The 22,786-nt window shown below is 39.0% G+C and overlaps 1 protein-coding gene across 9 annotated transcripts in view; it reads right to left on the reverse strand.

The window, feature by feature from the left end:
* Positions 1-1,487: 1,487 nt before the first annotated feature.
* The window catches only part of LOC127951615 (myomegalin), a 53,607-nt gene continuing 32,308 nt past the window's right edge, over positions 1,488-22,786 (reverse strand). For 3 of the 9 annotated variants that reach the window (XM_052549600.1, XM_052549596.1, XM_052549597.1), the window contains 16 exons: positions 22,469-22,710; positions 22,313-22,367; positions 22,001-22,236; positions 17,261-17,461; positions 17,003-17,134; positions 14,634-14,750; positions 14,037-14,226; positions 12,030-12,154; positions 11,468-11,686; positions 10,770-10,856; positions 10,208-10,413; positions 9,991-10,134; positions 9,760-9,898; positions 4,097-4,143; positions 3,883-3,937; positions 1,488-3,229 (listed from right to left, as the gene is read on the reverse strand). In XM_052549600.1, the coding sequence (XP_052405560.1) occupies positions 3,105-3,229; positions 3,883-3,937; positions 4,097-4,143; positions 9,760-9,898; positions 9,991-10,134; positions 10,208-10,413; positions 10,770-10,856; positions 11,468-11,686; positions 12,030-12,154; positions 14,037-14,226; positions 14,634-14,750; positions 17,003-17,134; positions 17,261-17,461; positions 22,001-22,236; positions 22,313-22,367; positions 22,469-22,710 (2,320 nt within the window). In that variant the 3' untranslated portion in view covers positions 1,488-3,104. Of the gene's footprint in view, positions 3,230-3,882; positions 3,938-4,096; positions 4,144-4,287; positions 9,068-9,759; positions 9,899-9,990; positions 10,135-10,207; positions 10,414-10,769; positions 10,857-11,467; positions 11,687-12,029; positions 12,155-14,036; positions 14,227-14,633; positions 14,751-17,002; positions 17,135-17,260; positions 17,462-22,000; positions 22,237-22,312; positions 22,368-22,468; positions 22,711-22,786 lie in introns of those variants that run through there. The other 6 variants (XM_052549602.1, XM_052549603.1, XM_052549599.1 and 3 more) reach the window with 5 other exon arrangements.

Consider the following 22,786-nt stretch of genomic DNA (forward strand, 5'->3'; position numbering starts at 1 on the left):
AAACCTTAAAATGACGATTATTATAAATAAATAAATGTATTAAAAAAGTTCATGGGGATTAAAAACATGCATAGAATAAAGGGCTTTAAACTGATACATTGTTCCTTTTTCTAATATGGAGTGAAGCACAGTTAACTCCATACAGAGTTACTGTAAAACTACTATCCTTTCCTATCATTTTATTCATCCTGGTTATAAAAAAACTAAAAACAGTCCATGGGGGTTCAAAAACTGAATTTACATCTATACAGGATCTTTTTCAGAGGTGGAGATTATTCCTCTTCCTTTTGTCCTTCTTATATCTGTGAATATACGTGATCATCTTTGTTTTGTATGGTGGACCGGAGAGTGGACAGTGGGCTATCGATGCGGGCATTCCTGATTCTCGGTTTCTTATGCGTGTGGAGCGGCCAGTTGATAGAATGGACAGTGCACAACCATATTCGGGCTCCTCTGGAGCTCGATTATTGGACTTTACATAAACCTAACCTCTTGGCGGCCGGTGGGACTCGGGCCCGTGCATTGGTTTAGGGTTAGGGGTAGGGGTAGGGGTAGGGGTAGGGGTAGGGGTAGGGTTAGGGGTAGGGTTGGGTTAGGGTAAGGTGTAGGGTTGGGGTAGGGGTAGGTTATGTTTAGGGTAAGGTGTAGGGTTGGGGTAGGGGTAGGTTATGTTTAGGGTTAGGGGTAGGGTTAGTGGGTAGGGTTAGGGTTAGGAATTTTTTGCTAGGGTTAGGGTTAGGGTCAAACACCTCTGCAAAATTAGAGGTGTTAATTATAGGAACTAAAAAATCTGCATGTAATAACCTAGAACACTATCAAACACTTGTTGGCTGCTCTTTCAATTCTTCGTCATCTGTTTGGAACCTAGGTATGCTATTTGATATCAATCTTTCCTTAAATCTAGTACGTATTCAGACCAGATGGTGGATCGTCACCTAGAAAGGTTCTCTACAGCCTTTAAAGACAGCGGAGACCAGGACAACTAGAGCCCCAGATACAGATCCCCTGTAAATACCTTGTTCAGACGACCACTAGGACAAGACCACAGGAAACAGATGATTCTTCTGCACAATCTGACTTTGCTGCAGCCTGGAATTGATCTACTGGTTTCGTCTCTTCATAGTAGAATTGGCCCCCCACTGAGCTTGGTTTTGACCAAGGTTTTTTTCTCCATTCTATCACCAATGGAGTTTTGGTTCCTTCCTGCTGCCGCCTCTGGCTTGCTTAGTTGGGGTCTCTTCATTTACAGTGATATTGTTGACTTGATTGCCAATGATTGCACACATACTATTCAAACTGAACTGAGCTGAATGATGACATCACTGAATTCAATTATGAACTGCCTTTAACTGTCATTTTGCATTATTTACACATTGTTTTCCTAATTAATGTTGTTCAGTTGCTTTGACACAATCTGTTTTGTTTAAAGCGCTATAAATAAAAGTAACTTGACACATTTCAAAATTATGCAACTTTCACAGACAAAATGAAAACGATGCATTTCTATTGTTTATTCCTGTTAAAACTGCAAATGAAGCTGTAATAAAGCATGGCGCATTTTCATAAGCATCAGACACAGAGTTTGATTGGCTTGTGTCGGCAATCTTTTGTTACATTACACCATAACATCAGTAACATATATAGCAACAAATGAGCCTTTAAGCACTATATACATATTATAAAGATTTCAGAACCAACGTCTACTGCTAATTTCTCTCTCTACCTGAATTCAGGTTGGTTCCCCCCTCTGGCTTTGGTTTTTCATCCAAAACTTTCCTGTATCACATTAGTCCTTCACTTACATTTCATTTGTGGTTCTGAATGTAGTGATATATATAGTGATATACACCCTAATACTGTGGAGCACCCACAAGGCCATTTAAAGATCAATATTGCATTTCTCTCTGAAATCACTTACATCGCTGTTTAAAGGCAAAGCAACATTCACTTAAAAGCATATGTTTTCATCATATGCAAAAGATTTGAGGCAAGGCAACTTCTAAGGTTTATAAATTGGTGTAATGTACAAAGTAAATTAATCTATATGGTGTCTTACATCAAGATCAAATGGCTATTGCACAGCTACCCATGTTTTATACATTTGCTTATCCTATAGCAAACATTGGCTAGGTTGACCCAGAGTGCCAAATTCAAACAGCAGGAAGGCATACATGTACAGCTCGGAAAGAAAAAATACAGCAGCACAAATCTTGAGTGATAAAGACATATCTCTGATTGTGATTGGCTACGTGATTGAAACATTAGCAGCTCTGGTCTCACCAATGCCCTGCCAAAGTTTGCAATCTGTAGTTCAGAAATCTTAAACACTTTAATTGATTGTATTTGCACAGGAGTAACTGTGCACAAATCAATGTCAACTTACTCGCATTCTATATAAATTTTTGCAAATTCATGAGCAACTGCCAAGATGCTTAAAGCACTCTGACACAGTTCCTACAAGGTGAATAAAATAGTGCTATTAAACATGGATTACTTGAAATCAGTTTACATACAGAAGTCATCATCAACAACTGAAAAGATGGAAATTAACCTTGCAAACTTTGGCTTGTTTGGTGAACCTCGCTTCACAAAAAAAGGTGTACTTTCTCTTTATCAACCCCCATCATGCAAATACTAAACACAACATTCAGTTTCAATAAGTAGCAATGGATAATAATGACAATATCAACAATCATATTAATACTAACAGTGTCAAATTATATGGCACATTGTCAAGCACGTGAACTTATTCCACATGCTTTAATTGCCATTTTGTCTTACGATGCAGTGGTCAGTGCTCAAAATGGCTCGCATGCTGATCAGCTACACAGGTGTAATGCATTTTTGCCAAAAATCCCTGAAATACTCAAGGGAATTCTGTGGCAGTCTGTTCATATCTCAGAAAGTGAAGAATATGTTTCCTCTCTGTCTCATGGCAAAACATAAATACTGTCTTCTCACAAACTGTCAATCATTAGGCATGTGGCGATTAATGGCCCACTGTTGAAGGAAAGAGGTCAAATCACAAATAAGCGGTGACAGAGGAGGGTAAGGCTCAATAGAGTGAGTGGTTGACTGGTTTAACAGGAGGCAGAAAGCTGAAGTCACTCCCTGAAACGCTTCTTGGCAGGTTGCTGCAGATTGGCTGTTTCCACGGCAATCGCAGAAGATGCAGGGATCACGCAACCCCAAGCGGAAGAACCTGTGGACACGCCTGTGAAGACTTTTCCTGGAGAAGAGTGAAAGAACCTACATGACTCTACAATCAATCCTGCTGATAATCTGAAACACATCAGGGGAAGCTGAGATGCATTCCTGAGGTTAATACTCACACACACACACACACACAGAGTCAGTTTAAAGATCCTGTAATGTTTTTGAATCATTTCATGATCAGTTGATATGTCTGTTAGCACATGCTGTAGTGTGCAGTGATGCACCATAGGTCTTCATTAATATTTGACCAGCTCTGTATGGCCACAAGGCTGATGTTTAATGATCATGCATAGAGTGTGGATAAACTAAACTGTGTGTATGCTGGATTCACGTCACATTTACCTCAGGAAAGTCATTCAATTGGAGTAAAGCCACAATAAAAACTACATTATTTCCACATTTAAATATTTTTATTAAGTCTGAGCATTGAATGCTAAATAAACTAAAACTTTAGTTTTTCTAAAAGAAAAAAATATTTTGTTGCATCACTAGTTGTGTTTATGTCAGTGAGATGTGATAAATCTTGTCCCTGTTTGTGATTGGACAAATCATAAGTAGCTCATGCAACCCCTGTTGTCACATGACAGATCTCACAGAAGGAAGTACTCAAGCAATGATGACACAAGTAGCATGAGCTGAAACACACACCACAAACTAGACCATTACCATGGCAAAGAGAGGAAGAGGAGGAGCTTAGAGAGGAAATCCTGAGTTCATTCTTCTGGAAACACTCAGAGAAAATGAGAGAAATAGAGGAAAGACAGAACAAAGAAAGAAAGAAAAAAAGAAAAGGAAGGAGGTCGAGACTCAAGATGAGGGACAAACACAAGACAAATACAGTAGTGAACACATATTGTCTGAGATGAAACTGAACACGCACCTCTAGATTCACTCGCGCTTTCTTCAGCACATCTCGCGTCCGGGAAACTGTAAGAAAGATGTGCTTGTTAAAGCTTGGAAGCTGATGACATCATTACACTAACAAACCAACCACATATAACAGCAAAAGTACAAACTCACTTTAACAACCTTAAGAATACTGAAAAAAATGCAGTGGACTCTCCTAGCTGGTTATTGTTTACATATCAATCAATCAATCACCTTTATTTATATAGTGCTTTAAACAAAATACATTGTGTCAAAGCACTGAACAACATTCATTTGGAAAACAGTGTCTCAATAATGCAAAATGATAGTTAAGGTAGTTCATCATTGAATTCAGTGATGTCATCTCTGTTCAGTTAAATAGTGTCTGTGCATTTATTTGCAATCAAGTCAATGATATCGCTGTAGATGAAGTGACCCCAACTAAGCAAGCCAGAGGCAACAGCGACAAGGAACCGAAACTCCATCTGTGACAGAATGGAGAAAAAAACCATGGGAGAAACCAGGCTCAGTTGGGGGGCCAGTTCTCCTCTGACCAGACGAAACCAGTAGATCAATTCCAGGCTGCAGCAAAGTCAGATTGTGCAGAAGAATCATTTGTTTCCTGTGGTCTTGTCCTGGTGGTCCTCTAAGACAAGGTCTTTACAGGGGATCTGTATCTGGGGCTCTAGTTGTCCTGGTCTCCGCTGTCTTTCTGGGCAGTAGAGGTCCTTTCTAGGTGCTGATCCACCATCTGGTCTGGATACGTACTGGATCCGGGCGACTGCAGTGACCCTCTGATCTGCATACAGACTGGATCTGGTGGCTATGGTGACCTCGGAACAAGAGAGAAACAGACAAATATTAGCGTAGATGCCATTCTTCTAATGATGTAGCAAGTACATAGGGTGTTATGTGAAGTGTTTCCGGTTAATGCAGCCTAAAAATCCTGTTATGTGTATGCCAGGTTAAAGAGATGGGTCTTTAATCTAGATTAAAACTGCAAGAGTGTGTCTGCCTCCCGCACAATGTTAGGTAGGTTATTCCAGAGTTTAGGCGCCAAATAGGAAAAGGATCTGCAGCCCGCAGTTGATTTTGATATTCTAGGTATTATCAAATTGCCTGAGTTTTGAGAACATAGTGGACGTAGAGGAGTATAATGTAAAAGGAGCTCATTCAAATACTGAGGTGCTAAACCATTCAGGGCTTTATAAGTAATAAGCAATATTTTAAAATCTATACGATGTTTGATAGGGAGCCAGTGCAGTGTGGACAGGACCGGGCTAATATGGTCAAACTTCCTGGTTCTAGTAAGAACTCTTGCTGCTGCATTTTGGACTAGCTGTAGTTTGTTTACTAAGCGTGCAGAACAACCACCCAATAAAGCATTACAATAGTCTAACCTTGAAGTCATAAATGCATGGATTAACATTTCTGCATTTGACATTGAGAGCATAGGCCGTAATTTAGATATATTTTTGAGATGGAAAAATGCAGTTTTACAAATGCTAGAAATGTTAGGAATGCTAGGAAAGATTGCGATCAAGTAGCACACCTAGGTTCCTAACTGATGACGAAAAATTGACAAAGCAACCATCAAGTCTTAGACAGTGTTATAGGTTATTACAAGCAGAGTTTTTAGGCCCTATAATTAACACCTCTGTTTTTTCTGAATTTAGCAGTAAGAAATTACTCGTCATCCAATTTTTTATATCTACTATGCATTCCATTAGTTTTTCAAATTGGTGTGTTTCGCCGGGCTGCGAGGAAATATAGAGCTGAGTATCATCAGCATAACAGTGAAAGCTAACACCATGTTTCCTGATGATATCTCCCAAGGGTAACATATAAAGCGTGAAGAGTAGCGGCCCTAGTACTGAGCCTTGAGGTACTCCATACTGCACTTGTGATCGATACGATACATCTTCATTCACTGCTATGAACTGATGGCGGTCATATAAGTAGGATTTAAACCATGCTAATGAACTTCCAATGATGCCAACAAAGTGTTCAAGCCTATGCAAAAGAATGCTGTGGTCAATTGTGTCAAACGCAGCACTAAGATCCAATAAAACTAATAGAGAGATACACCCACGATCAGTTGTTAAGAGCAGATCATTTGTAACTCTAAGGAGAGCAGTCTCAGTACTATGATACGGTCTAAATCCTGACTGGAAATCCTCACATATACCATTTTTCTCTAAGAAGGAATATAATTGTGAGGATACCACCTTTTCTAGTATCTTGGACAGAAAAGGGAGATTTGAGATGGTCTATAATTAACAAGTTCTTTGGGGTCAAGTTGTGTTTTTTTATGAGAGGCTTAATAACAGCCAGTTTGAAGGTTTTGGGGACATATCCTAATGACAATGAGGAATTAATAATAGTCAGAAGAGGACCTATGACTTCTGGAAGCACCTCTTTTAGGAGCTTAGATGGTATAGGGTCTAACATACATGTTGTTGGTTTAGATGATTTAACAAATTTATACAATTCTTCCTCTCCTATAGTAGAGAATGAGTGGAACTGTTCCTCAGGGGGTCTATAGTGCACTGTCTGATGTGATACTGTAGCTGACGGCTGAATGGTTGCAATTTTATCTCTAATAGTATCGATTTTAGAAGTAAAGTAGTTCATAAAGTCATTACTGTTGTGGTGTTGGGAAATGTCAACACTTGTTGAGGCTTTATTTTTCGTTAATTTAGCCACTGTATTGAATAAATACCTGGGGTTATGTTTGTTGACTTCTAAAAGAGAAGAAAAGTAATCAGATCTAGCAGTTTTTAATGCTTTTCTGTAGGATATGCTACTTTCCCGCCAAGCAATACGAAATACCTCTAGTTTTGTTTTCCTCCAGCTGCGCTCCATTTTTCTGGCTGCTCTCTTTAGGGTGCGAGTATGCTCATTATACCATGGTGTCAAACTGTTTTCCTTAACCTTCCTTAAGCGTAAAGGAGCAACTGTATTTAAAGTGCTAGAAAAGAGAGAGTCCATAGTTTCTGTTACATCATCAAGTTGTTCTGAGGTTTTGGATATGCTAAGGAATTTGGATACATCAGGAAGATAACTTAAAAAGCAGTCTTTTGCGATAGAAGTGATGGTTCTTCGATACTTGTAACAAGAAGTAGAATTTACAATTTTGGCTATATGAAGTTTGCACAGAACTAAATAATGATCTGAGATATCATCACTTGGCTGAATAATTTCAACATTATCAACATCAATTCCATGTGACAGTATTAAATCTAGAGTATGATTTCGACAATGAGTAGGTCCTGAAACATGTTGTCTAACACCAATAGAGTTCAGAATGTCTATAAATGCTGATCCCAATGCATCTTTTTCATTATCGACATGGATATTAAAATCACCAACTATTAAAACTTTATCTGCAGCCAGAACTAACTCAGATGTAAAATCACCAAACTCTTTAATAAAGTCTGTATGGTGCCCTGGTGGCCTGTATACAGTAGCCAGTACAAACATAACAGGGGATTTATCATTAACATTTGTTTCTCTGGATAATGTTATATGTAGCACCATTACTTCAAACGAGTTATACTTGAAGCCTGCCCTCTGAGAAATCCTGAAAACGTTGTTATAAATTGAAGCAACTCCTCCCCCTTTGCCTTTTAGACGCGGCTCGTGTTTATAACAGTAATCTTGGGGGGTGGACTCATTTAAAATAATGTAATCATCAGGTTTTAGCCAAGTTTCTGTCAAACAGAGCACATCTATTTTATGATCAGTTATCATATTATTTACAAAAAGTGTTTTCGTAGAAATGGATCTGATATTCAATAAGCCAAGCTTTATCATTTGTTTATCCATATTGCATTTGTTTTTTATTTGTTGAACCTCAATTAAATTGTTAGCCTTAACTTGGTTTGGATGTTTTTTGTATTTTCTAGTTCGGGGAACAGACACAGTCTCTATAGTGTGATATCTAGGTGAAAGAGTCTCTATGTGCTGAGAATTAACTGACCTCTGTGACGGGAGGCAGCTAGCAGACGGTCGGTTTAGCCAGTCTGTCTGCTTCCTGATCTGGGCCCCAGTTAGTCAAGTATAAACTCTAAGACTATTTGCCATATTTCTAGAGAGAAGAGTGGCGCCACCCCAGGAGGGATGAAGACCATCTCTTTTAAACAGGTCAGGTCTGCCCCAAAAGCTCGTCCAATTGAAATCTATGAAACCTATATTATTCTGTGGGCACCACTTAGACATCCAGCCATTGAGTGATGACAATCTGCTATGCATCTCGTCACCACGGTAAGCAGGGAGGGGACCAGAGCATATTACAGTGTCTGACATCGTGCTTGCAAGTTCACACACCTCTTTAAAGTTATTTTTAGTGATCTCCAACTGGCGAAGTCGAACATCATTAGCGCCGGCATGAATAACAATCTTACTGTATTTACGTTTAGCATTAGCCAGCAGTTTTAAATTTGCCAAGATGTCAGGCGCTCTGACTCCCGGTAAACATTTGACTATGGTGGCTGGTGTCTCTATATTCACGTTCCGTACAATACAATCACCAATAACTAGAGCACTTTCATCAGGTTTCTCAGTGGGTGCATCACTGAGTGGGGAGAAGCTGTTTAATGTTTTGATCGGAACAGAAGAGCGGTGTTTTGACCCACGACTACGCTGCCTCACCGTCACCCAGTTGCCCTGCTTCAGGGGCTCTGTTGCCAGAACCGGACAATGTACAGGAATCCCTGAGCTAGACGCATCCAAAGCCGTATCTAGAGCCCTAACATTCTTACTGTCCTCAATTAAAGTTTGGATGCGTGTCTCTAATTCTGAAATCTTCTCTGTCAGCCTAACTATTTCCCTGCATTTATCACATGTGAATCCCTCATCTGTGACAGAGATAGATAAACTGTACATGTGGCAAGAGGTGCAAATAACAATTGCAGGAGAAGCCATTACTCACCGTGCTTGATGAAATATTCTTACTGCGGATGTTTGATGAACTTGTGAAAAACTGCAGCGTGAGAGAGGAGAGGAGAAAAGAAAACGCTAATGACAAGCTAACGAGTGCTAGCACTTTGCAGGTGTACTGCACTCATGGAAAAGTGAACGATCAAAGTTAATCTGATAAGATTGATCGATAATATCAGAAATATGGTGTGAATTAAGTTATATTTTACAACTTAAAAAAAAAAAAAACAGACAGTGATAGTAAGAAAGATTATAGAGAAAAAAAATAAAAATAAAAACAGCTACATGGAGCTACGATAAGCTACAGAAGGCCAACAGGAAGTAGAGAAAACACTGTCCAACAGTGACACCAACAGGCAGGAGGCTCAGTCATTAGGACCAAAAGTCTACATAGTGAGACGAGCTGTGCTCAGCATGTGAACTTTATAGTTTTTTCCTTTTGCTCCTCTCTACAAACCCAAATGCAATTGTTATCACAAAGCCATTGAGCTACGTAAGAACTCACACTGGTCCCCAGGCCATTTTTCTATGACGGAGCAAAATGAAAAAAGTTAAGTATACTTTGGGCCTCATTTGCCGTGTTTGGGATGTTTAACACACGCAGTGAAGACTATTATACAGTGTTTTATTTTACATTTGATTACTTTATTCGATGTCTGAGCCAGGCTATTACTGGCCTGAATTCTTCTGTTAGGCTAAAAAGCACTGTTTTTTATTCTTCATTTTTGAACTCACGCTGGTTGACAATGAAGGTCTCCATGCTTTCTTTGCTTCGGTTGGAGCAGCGTAGACGCTGGATGGTTCCCTGCAGAACCTCCTCCTGTTCAGCCATCCGCAAATGGAGCGACTGGATCTCCTCACGCATTAACTGCTCCTGAGAGGAGACAGTGCCACAATTCTCAGTGCTCAATTCATTCACATTAACACTGCATTTGGTTTTTAGGGCTCAATAAATGCAGTTCGAACCCTCTGAATGAGATGAGCGGGACCGTCGCTGCTCGGAAGCGCCGCCCGCCAGAACATCTTGAGCAGAGACACTGCCTCATCCAGAATCTGACACAAGGTCTTGGTGTTGGAGAGAAGTGTCTTCACTGTGTTATAATCCAGAGCCTGTAAGTGAGAAACACGTGACCCCAATGCCGTTTGCACAAGCACTCTGATCTGTCACGCGTCTGAGCATCACCTTTCCTCCGCTAATCTCCAGCAGGGCAGAGCTGAGACTCGACTGCAGCACCGCCTCCATCCGCTGCACGAGTGCCCGGCCCTCCATTACCTGCTGCTGCAGGGCACTGTAGTCATCCACATGACCGATGGCATGCCGCCCGTTACAGTTGGCAAACGAGCCGTCCGGAGCTTCTCCCTCCAGATCCGTATGAGGCTCCATTGAGTCTAAAGAGAGAGGATGCATTTTAGTTCTTCTCATCAACCTTATAACTTGAACATTCCTCAAGCAGCACCACTAATTACTAGTTCCCAACCAGAAGTACTTCAGCAGGGTCCAGAAGGTCACTAGAAAGTTTACCTGTAACTGCTGCCAGAACTGGTAAATTTGTGCAAGACAAACAAGCTCAGGTTCTCAATGAAGCCAGAAGCCAAGTCTAAGTGTGGGTTTAGTTTCAGCAGAAAATGTATAAGATAAAAAATAATGACTTAAAATCCAATTCAAACAACTTGATAGGCCTGCATTTTAGCCACAATGAAATAGTGACATAAGAATCCCAGCTGCAGCCGATGTCAGCACACACCATTAGTGTTCACAGCGCTGTCCTCCATCTCTGAGTACGGAGAGTACAGGGGACCCACGTCTCTGACAGGAGGAGAAGGAGAAGGGTCTGTGGAGCACGGCAGATTGGTTAGTACATCACAAAACCACTACGACCAACCTGCAGGTAATGCTCGACATATTCAAGCAGATTCTCAGTGCACATGTCAATACCTAACACATGAGTGTCATGTTATCTACTTACTTTTAATCACTAGGGTAATCATATAGGCCATTTTTACTAGTCCTGTCCTTGCCAGGATTTCTATATTGCCTAAAATATCAAGGTTTTGGCTGTTTGCACTTTGCAGATTGATCGTTGTATGACATTGACGAGAGCTATAGAAAGCAGAGTAGATGCCTCCTTATGCTTTCAAATCACTCTCCTGGTACTTTGGTGTCATACAATGATCGATGCACAGCGTCATTTCAAGTCGAACAAATGAACAAACACACCTAACACGTGCACTTATTTAAATCACTTTGATTCTCTGTAGATCTTACCTTCTCACGCACCACAATTGGTAGATTATATACAATACCTACATTTTATTGGTCAAACTACTTTGGATGTTTCAGACAATATTAAAATCCTGGCCAGGACATGTGCAAAACAAATGGCCACCCTATAAATCATGCATGCAGAACAGTCAATGTGAAATCAGCATGGGCACACGCTACCGTGCATAAGCTGTCGGCGGTAAAGCACGTCTCGCAGCGGACTTCCCAGGATGATGGGCGACGGGCGCTGATCGATGCAGTGATCCAGCTGTTTCTGTAGCTGAGCTCGTAGAGCACTGTTCTCCTGTACACTGCGCTCCAATTGGGCCCTTAGAGCCCGAACTTCCACCAGCAGCTCCCCAAGCTCCACTGCCGGGCAGCGCATATCACACACCCACCCTACACAACAGAGGCTCAGTGCACCGACTGGATGATTAAAATCTATACCTGATTTGTTTGTATTAACTGGAAACTGTGATTTGATGAAAGTCTACTACTCAATATTCAACATGACTCATGCACATATTCACACTTCACATGATAGCTAATGCACCGCTGCAAATCACACTAGTGAGCAGTAGTGAATGATACAAACATATGTTACGTTTCACAGGAATAAATAAACTATGACAGGTTTGCAGAAACATGAGAGTAAATAAACCATGGCAGAATCTTTTTATTGTGGATGTGTGTGGACTATTCCAGTATCGTTCACAGATGTGGTGCTTCTGCAGTATCTCACCTGCAGAGGTGCTCTTTCTCACACCACACACACGGTCGTACAGTTGTAGTTCACTCTGTAGGGAGTGAAGCAGCTGTCTGCTCTCTGCTAACTGCTGCTGGAGTAAAGTCACCTCGTGCTGCAGTCTGAACACAGATCACTAGTTACTCAGCCTTCATTCACATGCAGTGTTGGCTAAGTTACTTTCAAAAAGTAATTAATTACTATTACATCATCAATATTGTATTTAAATTACTTTACTAATTCATCTGTCTGAAAAGTAACTTAATTACTCAATAAGTAACTTAATTATTCAAATTAGTAATTAGGCTACATCTTAAAGGGTTAGTTCACCCAAAAAATGAAAATTATGTCATTAATAACTCACCCTCATGTCGTTCCAAACCCATAAGACCTCCATTCATCTTCGGAACACAGTTTAAGATATTTTAGATTTAGTCCTAGAGCTTTCTGTCCCTAAATTAAAAATGTATGTACGGTATACTGTTAATGTCCAGAAAGGTATTTTCGATGATTTAACAAATTCTAACTGACCCTCTGATGTCACATGGACTACTTTGATGATGTTTTTCTTACCTTTCTGGACATGGACAGTAGACCGTACACACAGCTTCAATGGAGGGACAGAAAGCTCTTTACTAAATCTAATATATCTTAAACTGTGTTCCAAAGATGAACGGAGGTCTCACAGGTTTGGAACGACACGAGGGTAAGTTATTAATGACATAATTTTAATTTTTGGGTGAACTAACCATTTAAAATCCCTTGATAAAAATGTAACACTTCATTCTTTCAATTTGAGTCAAACATATAATAGTTTAGTCTTTTAGTTTTAAAACAACTGTAATACTTAAACATTTTTATAAAAAATGTAACCTTCTTTGGTTAACAAATAGAAATACTCTCAATAACAAAAAAGCTTAAGAAAAGTTAAACAATACATTTCAGTTTGGCAAGATGTTCAGTAAAATGCGTACAGGTTTACTTAAAAATAACACGTTAACTAATGTAGGTAAGAATAAATTACATAAATGATCTTCTCTGCTGAATAAAGCCGTGTCAGATCACGCTTTTCTTCTGAAGTGAATTCCTCATAGCAGGACTTATTTCAAAAACGATGAAAATTAGATGAATCTTGGTGGGTTTTTTTATAAATTTTTTGTATCTAGATGAGGGTGTTTGCACGGAGTTGAATGCATATAATGAGCTCAGATACAGGAAAGACTGTATCTCGATTTAGTTCAATACGGATTGCATAATCAGAGAATTTCCGTTTTCAGTTTGAATTCAATCATTTAAAAGTAGACACAAGCTTTCTATAGACATTTCTCATGTTTCTGTGTCAAATATTCGCTGAGTTTGTGACGTGTAGAAAGTTGCTAAAGGAAACCTAGATGGCTGAAAGTGCATCCTGTTTGTTGTTTATTTTGCAAATGCACAAAGTTTTGTTGTTATTGTCAGTGTACACAAATAAAAGTAGGCCTATTTTAGATTCGATAGATTTTAGAATTATCTGTATCTACTAGTATTTACTGCATTTCATTAGCTCTGTACTTGTACTCTACATTGTTGAATCTAATCTAAAAAAAGAAAGAAAGAAAAGGTATTTAAGGTTTCTCTGTGAATCAGGAAAAACTGAAAGTAAAGGCGTTGGCACGCAGAGTGTTAAAGATGCTGCATTAAATTTTATCTTTAGATGGTAAATTTAGATTTCAAATTCAATGCTGATTTTATAACTGCTGAAATTATTTACTGTATGTTACGCAAGTACTTTAACTGTAACTGTAAAAGTAACTATAATTAAATTACCTAAAAAAAGCAGTAATCCCTTACTTTACTTTTTCAGTGGATAGGTAATTGAATTACAGTAATGCTTTACTTAGTAATGCGTTACACCCAATACTGTTCAAGTTTCACACTTATCAGTAAGAAACAGATCACAATGACCACAAAAGGCTTTCTCCAAATGGAGCTGCTCTTTCTAAGTGCTCACATGGTTTCTCTGACCTGTTGTTGTGCTCCTGACTGTTTTGTCTGTCCTGTCGAAGTTGTTGGATTTGTTGACTTTGTTCACAGTTGTGTGTCTGCAGCCTCCTCAACTCCTCCTTCCATTGTGCTGCCTCTAACTCCGCCTGCTGCAGACGGACACGCCCAGAAAGCACCGCCTCCCGGAGCTGCTCTGTCTCTTCACTGCAGTCTGCCTCATACAAATGTCTAATTATTAACGCTCCAGAGTCCTATAGACAGTAATGCTCATTCTGCAAATTTATAAGACTGTAATAGGATTCATGTGAATTAATAAGTCTTTTGCTGTAATATATCTCCGCTTTCGCAGAGACATTAAATGCATGTGATCTGTAGCACTTATGTTTAGTTATGTTGTCCACAAATTATATCTATGTGGTCTGTATATTGCTGGGCTGGTTAAAAGAAAAGCTGAACAGTGATGCCCTCCATTAGCTATTATAGGTGGTCAAGTCTAGTGTTTCCCAACCCTGTTCCTGTAGGCACAACAACAGTATGCATTTATTGCTTTACCATTACCTAGAGCCATTCATCTGTTTGTGTGTTTGTCTGTGTGTGTGTGTGTGTGTGTGTGTGTACCTCTGCTGGCTTGTAACTTTGACTCTAGTGCCAGATTTTCCTCCTTTAATGCTCTGACTTCATTGGTCAGTTGACTGACTGCATCATGACTCTGGATAAAGATGTTGTTTGGAGCCACTGTCAAACACACACACACACACACACACACACACACACACACAGAAACACACAACAACAAGACTTTGGCTTAAGTTTGAAATGGTTCTCACAACTATACACAAGCACACATACTCAATTTAAACACTGCATAAAGCAAACTAGATTTTGAAAAAAATTTTAGTCAAGACTATAGGTTAGAAATCGTTTGAAATTTTACGGTTCTGGTTCCAATTAAAATTAACTATTATTATGTTTTTATTATTTTACCTTCTTTGAATGTAGTGTTGGTGGGAGGTAGTAAGTAATGTTGAGTAATACTAATCCATCAATCAGCATGTGCTTCAAAGTTGATGTTTTTACACTATCAATAACATTTAGCTTTTAAAAGAGGGAATAAGCTAATTGGCCAAATAGTCCCTTGAGGACTGAGATACTTGTTCATTTCCCTAAATTAATAAAATATAAACTTTTATACTTATAATCATGTATACACACTCTCCATAAAGCCCCTATTTTACAAATAATAATGCAGTTAGGGGATGCTGTGATGCAATGAGTGGTTTCCACATTTTAAAACAATTTAAATGCATGAAAATAAATATTTTATATCACTTTGTTTATCACTCTTGAAATGACCTGTACACTAAATTATCTATCCCTCATACTTACATAACAATAGCAGTCTATTTATTTAGTGGTACAAGTTGAAGTCAGTATGTGTATTAAATTACACTATGGGACAAATAAGTGTGTGAGTGAAGTGACATAATTCGTGCTCTGCATTTGACCCATGCAAAGTGCACACACAGCAGTGAACACACACACACACACACACACACACACACACACACACTGTGAGCACACACACGGAGCAGTAGGCATCATTTTTGCTGCGTCACCCGGGGAGCAGTTTGGGGTTCGGTGACTTGCTCAAGGACACCTCAGCCACGGTATTGCCTGCCCAAGACTCAAACCCACAACTTTAGGATTAGGAGTTAAACGCTCTAACCATTCGGCCACGACTTCCCCTTAATTAGTCCACGACTTAATTATAATGTAAATTAGTGGTGGCAGGTGCACTGTGCTGCCTGTATATGTACAGTCAGGCAAACAACATGCACCGTTATCAAAGGAGAGAGTGTGCATCCAGTCATGGGAAACGTGTTCAGGAGTTAAAGACACTATGTGGCGTGGCGAGTCTTTAGAGTGTGCGTCATTAGAAACAATGTACTCGGTAATAAAAGAGGCAGGGAGGCATTTCTGTTATTCAGTTTGTGACATCCTTCACGGGAAACGCACAATCATCAGAAAGGCTGCTCACAGCGCTTGGTCACGTGCACCAGAACCATTTTCAGAAACTAAAAAATTGCTCACGGTTACGGTTCTTTTAAAAATCGGAACCGGTTCTCAGTTCCCAACCCTTAGTCAAGACAAACTTAAAGTTGGCTTTGTTTGTATTTTTTTTAAAGCCTAAGAAGTTGCATCTGTAATTAAATTATGTAACTGAGTGCATAAATGAATGTGAGTAATCTTACCTGATGCTGATATTACAATAGCCGGTATTAACAGTTTATGTGATCTGGCTCTTGATTTTATTATTATTATTTTCTTTATTATTATTATTTCTTTTCCGGAAAGCAAATATATCAAACATGTGCATGGTAAGAGCATCTATGGTAATTCGCGTTGGCCAAAACACACAAGGAAACGCGTTATGAAATAAAATATCACCGGCAATCACAGACATTCGCATTCGGACGGCATTAGTTTTCTCAGAGGATCACAGAGTTTGCTGAAAAACAGTAGGTAATTTGCTCTGGAATTATCACAGAGGTTGTGTGAGAAAAACACACAAGCAAAACACACAGATGTGGCAGATTCGGACGGGATTAAAATCACCAAGTACGTCTGTGAAACACAGATTTCTCTAACGACCCCCTGTAAAACTAGTCCCGTCCGAATAGGGCTTTTCTCAAGCAAATTTAATTAGATTAGATTAGATTCAACTTTATTGTCATTGCACATGTAAGGTACAAGGCAACGTAATGCAGTTAGCATCTAACCAGAAGTGCAATAAGCTTTAAATAAACAATCGTTTACCAGGTTTATTGAACAAAATGACACATATTTGTTCTGAATATGACACTGTTGTTCTGAATATCAGTCATGTGATGGTCTGTTGCCCAATCACAGATTAACAATATGAATGTGAGCATCATATTGTGTCAAAATATGAATTGTCTTTCTCACACACACACACACACACATACCGGTGTCTCTCTCCCATGTGGCCAGACGTCCCTCTAACTGCTGCCTCAATCTCTCGTTGGTTCTGATTGAATCTTCCAGTCTCTGACGCAGAGATCGGATCTCTCTCAGATGCTCCTCGATCACATCAACACCTGTCAGCATCACATCATATTTACAACAACTGAAGGTGAGTCCATGTGTTTATACTGTTTCTCAGTTTGTTTTTATTTAAACTGCTGATTGAATGGCTGGACAGTAACACACACAAACACACAAACCTGTTTGACTGTTGCCAGACTGATAATAAGATGATCCATCAAAACCTCTTATTGGTTGAATCATATTCTCCATGTCCCACATTGCATCTGTTTGCAGAGATGGGCCTCCACTCTTTCCCAGTACATGTTGGGATACAGGTGTGTAATCGATTGATTGCATGGTCAGCTGATAGCTGGAGAGTGAGCGAGGAGCACTGAAAGCTGTTAGAAAGAGTGACGCAGAAATTAATTTCAGGACACACAAGTCTCTAAAGTGTTGGGATCTATCAGGTGAAAGCACTCATTTCTGATCATATCATATCAGGAGTTTGCAAGGTTATGAACAAATAATAATAAATATGAAGAACTGAATTATGCTCAGTCCCTGTTGAGGCTATCCTATAAGCCTCGGCATAGATGGCATGGTGTTCTCAATGCATAGCAGGAAATTCTGAGTCCAAACATTAGCTCTCTTTGGGTGGTGTTCCCGTTTATTATGAAGGTAAAAAAAAAATGATATTTCACCCAGTGCTGAATATTAAAGTGCTGTCGTGCTGTTGGTAAACTGACTGCTCACGGCTACGGTAAGAACCGTGTGTTCCTCACCATCCACACCCTTTCCTAACTAATTGCAACACCTGTAAATATATCTAGCTCCCTGTGACGTGTCACACATAGTGAAACACTCCCACCCAATGGTTAGAATTATAGTAGTAATATTAACCGATCCAGAGAAGGTGAATATATAAATGGCTCCTACAGTCCCTTTTCCAACAAAACTTTAAAGAGAATCCCTAAATCTATAATCTGTGTTTAAACGAGGGGCTCCCAGTCACTGTAAATCAACCTCAACTCTCTTTAATAGAGACCTGGTGGCTTCTGCCTTTAACTGTCATTCTGCATTATTGACACACTGTTTTCCTAATGAATGTTGTTCAGTTGCTTTGACGCAATGTATTTAGTTTAAAGTGCTATATAAATAAAGGTGATATGACGTGACTTGACTTGACTTCTGTTTGTGGGTTTGCAGTAAGTTAGTCAATCGGGGATAAACACATGCTGTGCGCTCACATCTCATGGGCAGCCTCCACTGTGCTGGGGCAGTCAGGACACTGTGCACGGGGGCAAAGGTCATGGGGATAGAGTGAGCAGGCCAGCTCTGGGTTTGGATCAGAGGCTGTGAGCTGGACGAGATTCCCGTGAACACACCTGCATACGGTGGAGCACAGATGCATGTGTCTCTATGTGTGTCAGTGACATACTATTGCACTCTCCTGTGTCCTGTAGTGGGAGACACTGGACTGACAACAGCAATTAAATCTTCTTCATTAGCATTTGGGTAAAACACACAATCTGAAGTTTTGGTAGAGACAGCTGCATTAACAATCTGAGATCAGAAAGAAACAGACTGTGAAGTTCACAGATTTAATTTTTAGGTCTATTTTGTCTTTTGTTTTAATGACAGCAGCACGGCAGCTACATGAACAAAACCTGGTGATCATGTTTTCCAGAATCAGAAATCTGGGTCACCCAACAAATGTTAGGTTTCTTTGTTTTGAATTCTCAAAAATCTTGTTTATCATGTTTAAATGATTAAATTCATATGTTGTTTACAAATATTTTTCATATGCATTTATTCATTTTTGATTTATTACTTATTTATTAATGATTCTTATATTAATCTTCACCATATATTCATATTCAAGTGTTTACTCAGAGGATAACTGATCCCCAACTGAGCCTGGTTTCTCCCAAGGTTTTTCCTCCATTCTGTCACCGAGTTTTGGTTCCACTGGCTTGTTTAGTCAGGGACACTTAATATCCAGAGATAGTTTACTCTTTTACTCTTTACTCATTCCTTTCCTACTTTCCTCTGTTTCTTTTGCTTTTCCCCACTCTTTACATTTTATTAGCATAAAGCAATTACATGGATTTAGAGAAAGTTCAGCTGTCAATCCATGAGATTTCCGTGAGACTGTGAATAGGGTTGGGTACCGAAACCCGGTGCTAATATGGAACTGGTATGCACAGAACCGAATCAGTACACAGATTTCAGTGCCTCTTAGATGTCGGAGCGATCAATTGAAATATTTATCCTGGCTCTCTGAAATGTACACTAGAAGCATGGGCATAGCTAGGCTTTTTTAGCAGGGCTATAGCATTTAGCTCCATAAACTGAGCTCAAATTTGCGATCGCCCCAGAGTCAGTTTGCTTAAATTTCATCTGAAAACGGCAGCAGATCGGTCTCCTCCCATTTCAGATCTCTTTAATCCACAGACCGCAGTGGAGCAGCGCGAGCGGAATCAAACAGAAACAGAGGACACAAGGTGTGTGTTTATCGATAGATTGTTAGAATATCGGTATCTGTCCAGTTCTTTGTCATAAATATGGTTTACAAAAGGTCACGAGGGAGCATCAGTATCCAATCTACTGTAAAGATTTTGCTCCATTCACCGCTCATCGCACCACAGCTGTTTCCTCCAGCGAAACTCTAACCCTTAACACATTTGAACTTTAATTACACTTATTTAAATATACTTACTTTATATATACACTACTGTGCAAAAGTCTGAAGCACATTAGTATTTTCGTGCTCGGCCAGTTATTTATATCTTTTGCTGTAGTGTGCCAGTAGGAAATATCAGTTTAGATTTCGTTTTTCTCAATTTCATCTGTTTCTTCATGTAAACACAGACAGATTATATGTGGATCATCGGGTTTTGTCAGACTGCTTGTGCATTCAAAAATCTCACTAGATGGCGCAGAGGATTGAGTCCAACAGAACTACGGGAGCCCTGAGTAGTGTCGCCGGTTTTATTTTGTTTTATTTTGAGTGTGAACAATACATTTTCACAGAATGTAGCCTATTCAATCCCAGAGTCCAGACATTAGTAAAGTATCAGTTTATGAACATGTTTTTAGGCTTTTTTAGATTTGGGAATACACATGCATTACAGAAGTGACAAAAACGTTTTTATATATTTTTTAGAATTTATGTGATTTAATATGCAAAAACCAGAAGGACAATATCTGCAGAGAAGGGCTGGCCATTCTCAAAACATAAAATATAAATTTTATTTAAATTTTCGTTTTTGTGTTTCAGAGGAAAAATCATTGTTAAGACATCTCTCAATTACGGACCGTTCTGAAAGAAGAATTTATGCAAATGCATAAAAAGTGCTTTAAAAACTTTAACAGAGATGTCTAGAGGGTATTTAATAGATCTGCTTCCCACGTAAGATTTTTCTAGTTACTAGTAGTTCATTTGTCATTATTCATTGCATTATTCAACTAATCGCAGGTTTATATAAAATTTATATCTATAATCCATAATGAGCCTTCATATATACCATGCTCAAGCGCATGCATTAAGTTTGCCTCGAAGCACAGGCAGAAGTAGCATTAATTATAATTAATAAACAAATGTTTTCTTGTTGGCTGCCAGATGAAATTTACAGTACTGGCTCTCTCCACATGGACTCGCCTTAAGAGAGAGATGCAGCCTTCACAGATTACACAGTGCTTTCATTTTGAATTGATGTGTTTAAAATACATTTCAAGCTTTCTGTAGATATATTTGTCATGTATGTGAGACAACCCAATTTTCAGTTATTTAATTATCAGGAAAAAAATCATGTTATCGAGAGGGCGCCTCCCTGTCATGCATGCGCATTAATAGTTTTCACAGAAACGCTTGAATATGAATAATAATTAACATTTTGTATATACATTACAAAGTAATTTTTTTTTTTTTTTACATGCAATTATCCAAAATAAACCCAAACAAGATTTGTAATGAAGATAAAATATGTAGACAAATAAGAATAAATGCTGCGGAAGCACTCAGCATCATGCTTGCAGAGCAAATCTTAAAAAAATATTTAAGGAAATTTATATATTTATATATATTTATATATTTTAGGGAATGTTATACAAACCTGCATTTAAATGCGGATGCAATTTATTTATTTATTTATTTTACTTAAATTACATGAAAGCAAGTAAAGAAGACTCTTTACTTTTCAAGTAAAATCATTGAAGTTGCATTTTGTTAATTATAATGAGATATTTTGAGTTTATACGTGAAGATGTTTTATTATTCAGTTTATTCTTTTGAGTTTCAATGATTTAGTTAAATTGTGAAGGTTTAATTTATTCGTATTTTTAATTAGGCCTAAATAATGGGAGTGAAATTATACAGTGCCTCACGTTTTACTAAAACAAAGAAAATAATTTAGAAAACATGCAAGCCTAGCTCACTATAGGCTAGCACTTTTAATGCTCCGATGCAAAGTAAACCACAATTTACTTTGAATAATATAACACATAATTCATAGCCTATTATATAAATAATACTGCACATTATTTAAATATCTCAAATCTAAAATATGGTGTAGAGAAAATATAAGCACAGGCTCATTGGCTTGACATTTATCATGCTTGTATTCGTTCTGAGAAATGCACATATCTTCATAATAACTAAACTTTCATCTGTGAATATTAAATATTTTCTTTATGGAATATCCCCACAATTCACAAAAACAAACCTGTGTGAGTTTGTGTGTTTGTGAGAGAGAGTATGCATGTGTGTGTGATTAAGTAATTCTCATTTGTGTGTGTGTGTGCGTGTGTGTTTGTTGGTTTCAGTTACTCATTTTATTTGTGTGTGTGTGTGAGTGAGTGTTTGTTTTAGTAACTCTCATTAGTGTGTATGTGTGTATGTGTGTGTGTTTGTGTGTGTGTGATGGTAGTTTTCACACCTCTGTCTTTGGGTAGAGGCTCCTCCTGTGGAAACTCAATGGTGGCATCCAGATCTGAGCACAGGTCCACATCCTCATTGGTAGATCCTCTCTCGTTGGACACAAACGAGGCGCAGTCTGACTGGTCTGTTGTCTCTGAGGGGGCGTGGCTGCTGCAGGGCGTGTCCGAACGCTGCTGTAACTGAGTGTGGAGAGATTCAATGATTTGATCTTTGTGTTGGAGCTCCTTACTCAACCTATAGAAGAACACAACCACCTGTCAATAATAAAGTGAAGTGAACTTCTGTATATTAAATTCCAGCTGACGCTCACCTCAGTGCTAGTAACTCGTGACCCATTTTATCATCTTGCTGTTCTGAACGATCACCTGACAAACACAGAAAACATTTAGTGAAGGACTGTATATTTACAAACCAACAGAAACTTAAAGAAAAGGTCAGATAGTACTTGTAAAGAGTGTGCACACACACTCACGTCCACTGATCTTGGTGCTGACTCTCTGAGCGAGTGAGGAACTCTGGGAAAGCTGCTCCCGGAAGCTTTGGCCCATGTAGTAATCAATGTCATTGGCACGGAGCAGCTCCTCGAAGGCTTTGGTCGTGTCACTCAAGTGCTGTGTGAGGATGTGGCAGATGCCCCGGCCTTCTCGCATCTTCTGCCGCAGGTGTGACAGCTCTCGTGCCTGGGCCTGGATCAGTGTGTTGTACTTCCTTTACATACAGAAAGAGGAAACAAATTGGTGCTTTGCTGGATTTTTTTAACACAGAAATATATGCTGTGTGTCCA

Source organism: Carassius gibelio, chromosome B2, assembly GCF_023724105.1.
Source record: "Carassius gibelio isolate Cgi1373 ecotype wild population from Czech Republic chromosome B2, carGib1.2-hapl.c, whole genome shotgun sequence".
NCBI lineage: Eukaryota > Metazoa > Chordata > Actinopteri > Cypriniformes > Cyprinidae > Carassius > Carassius gibelio.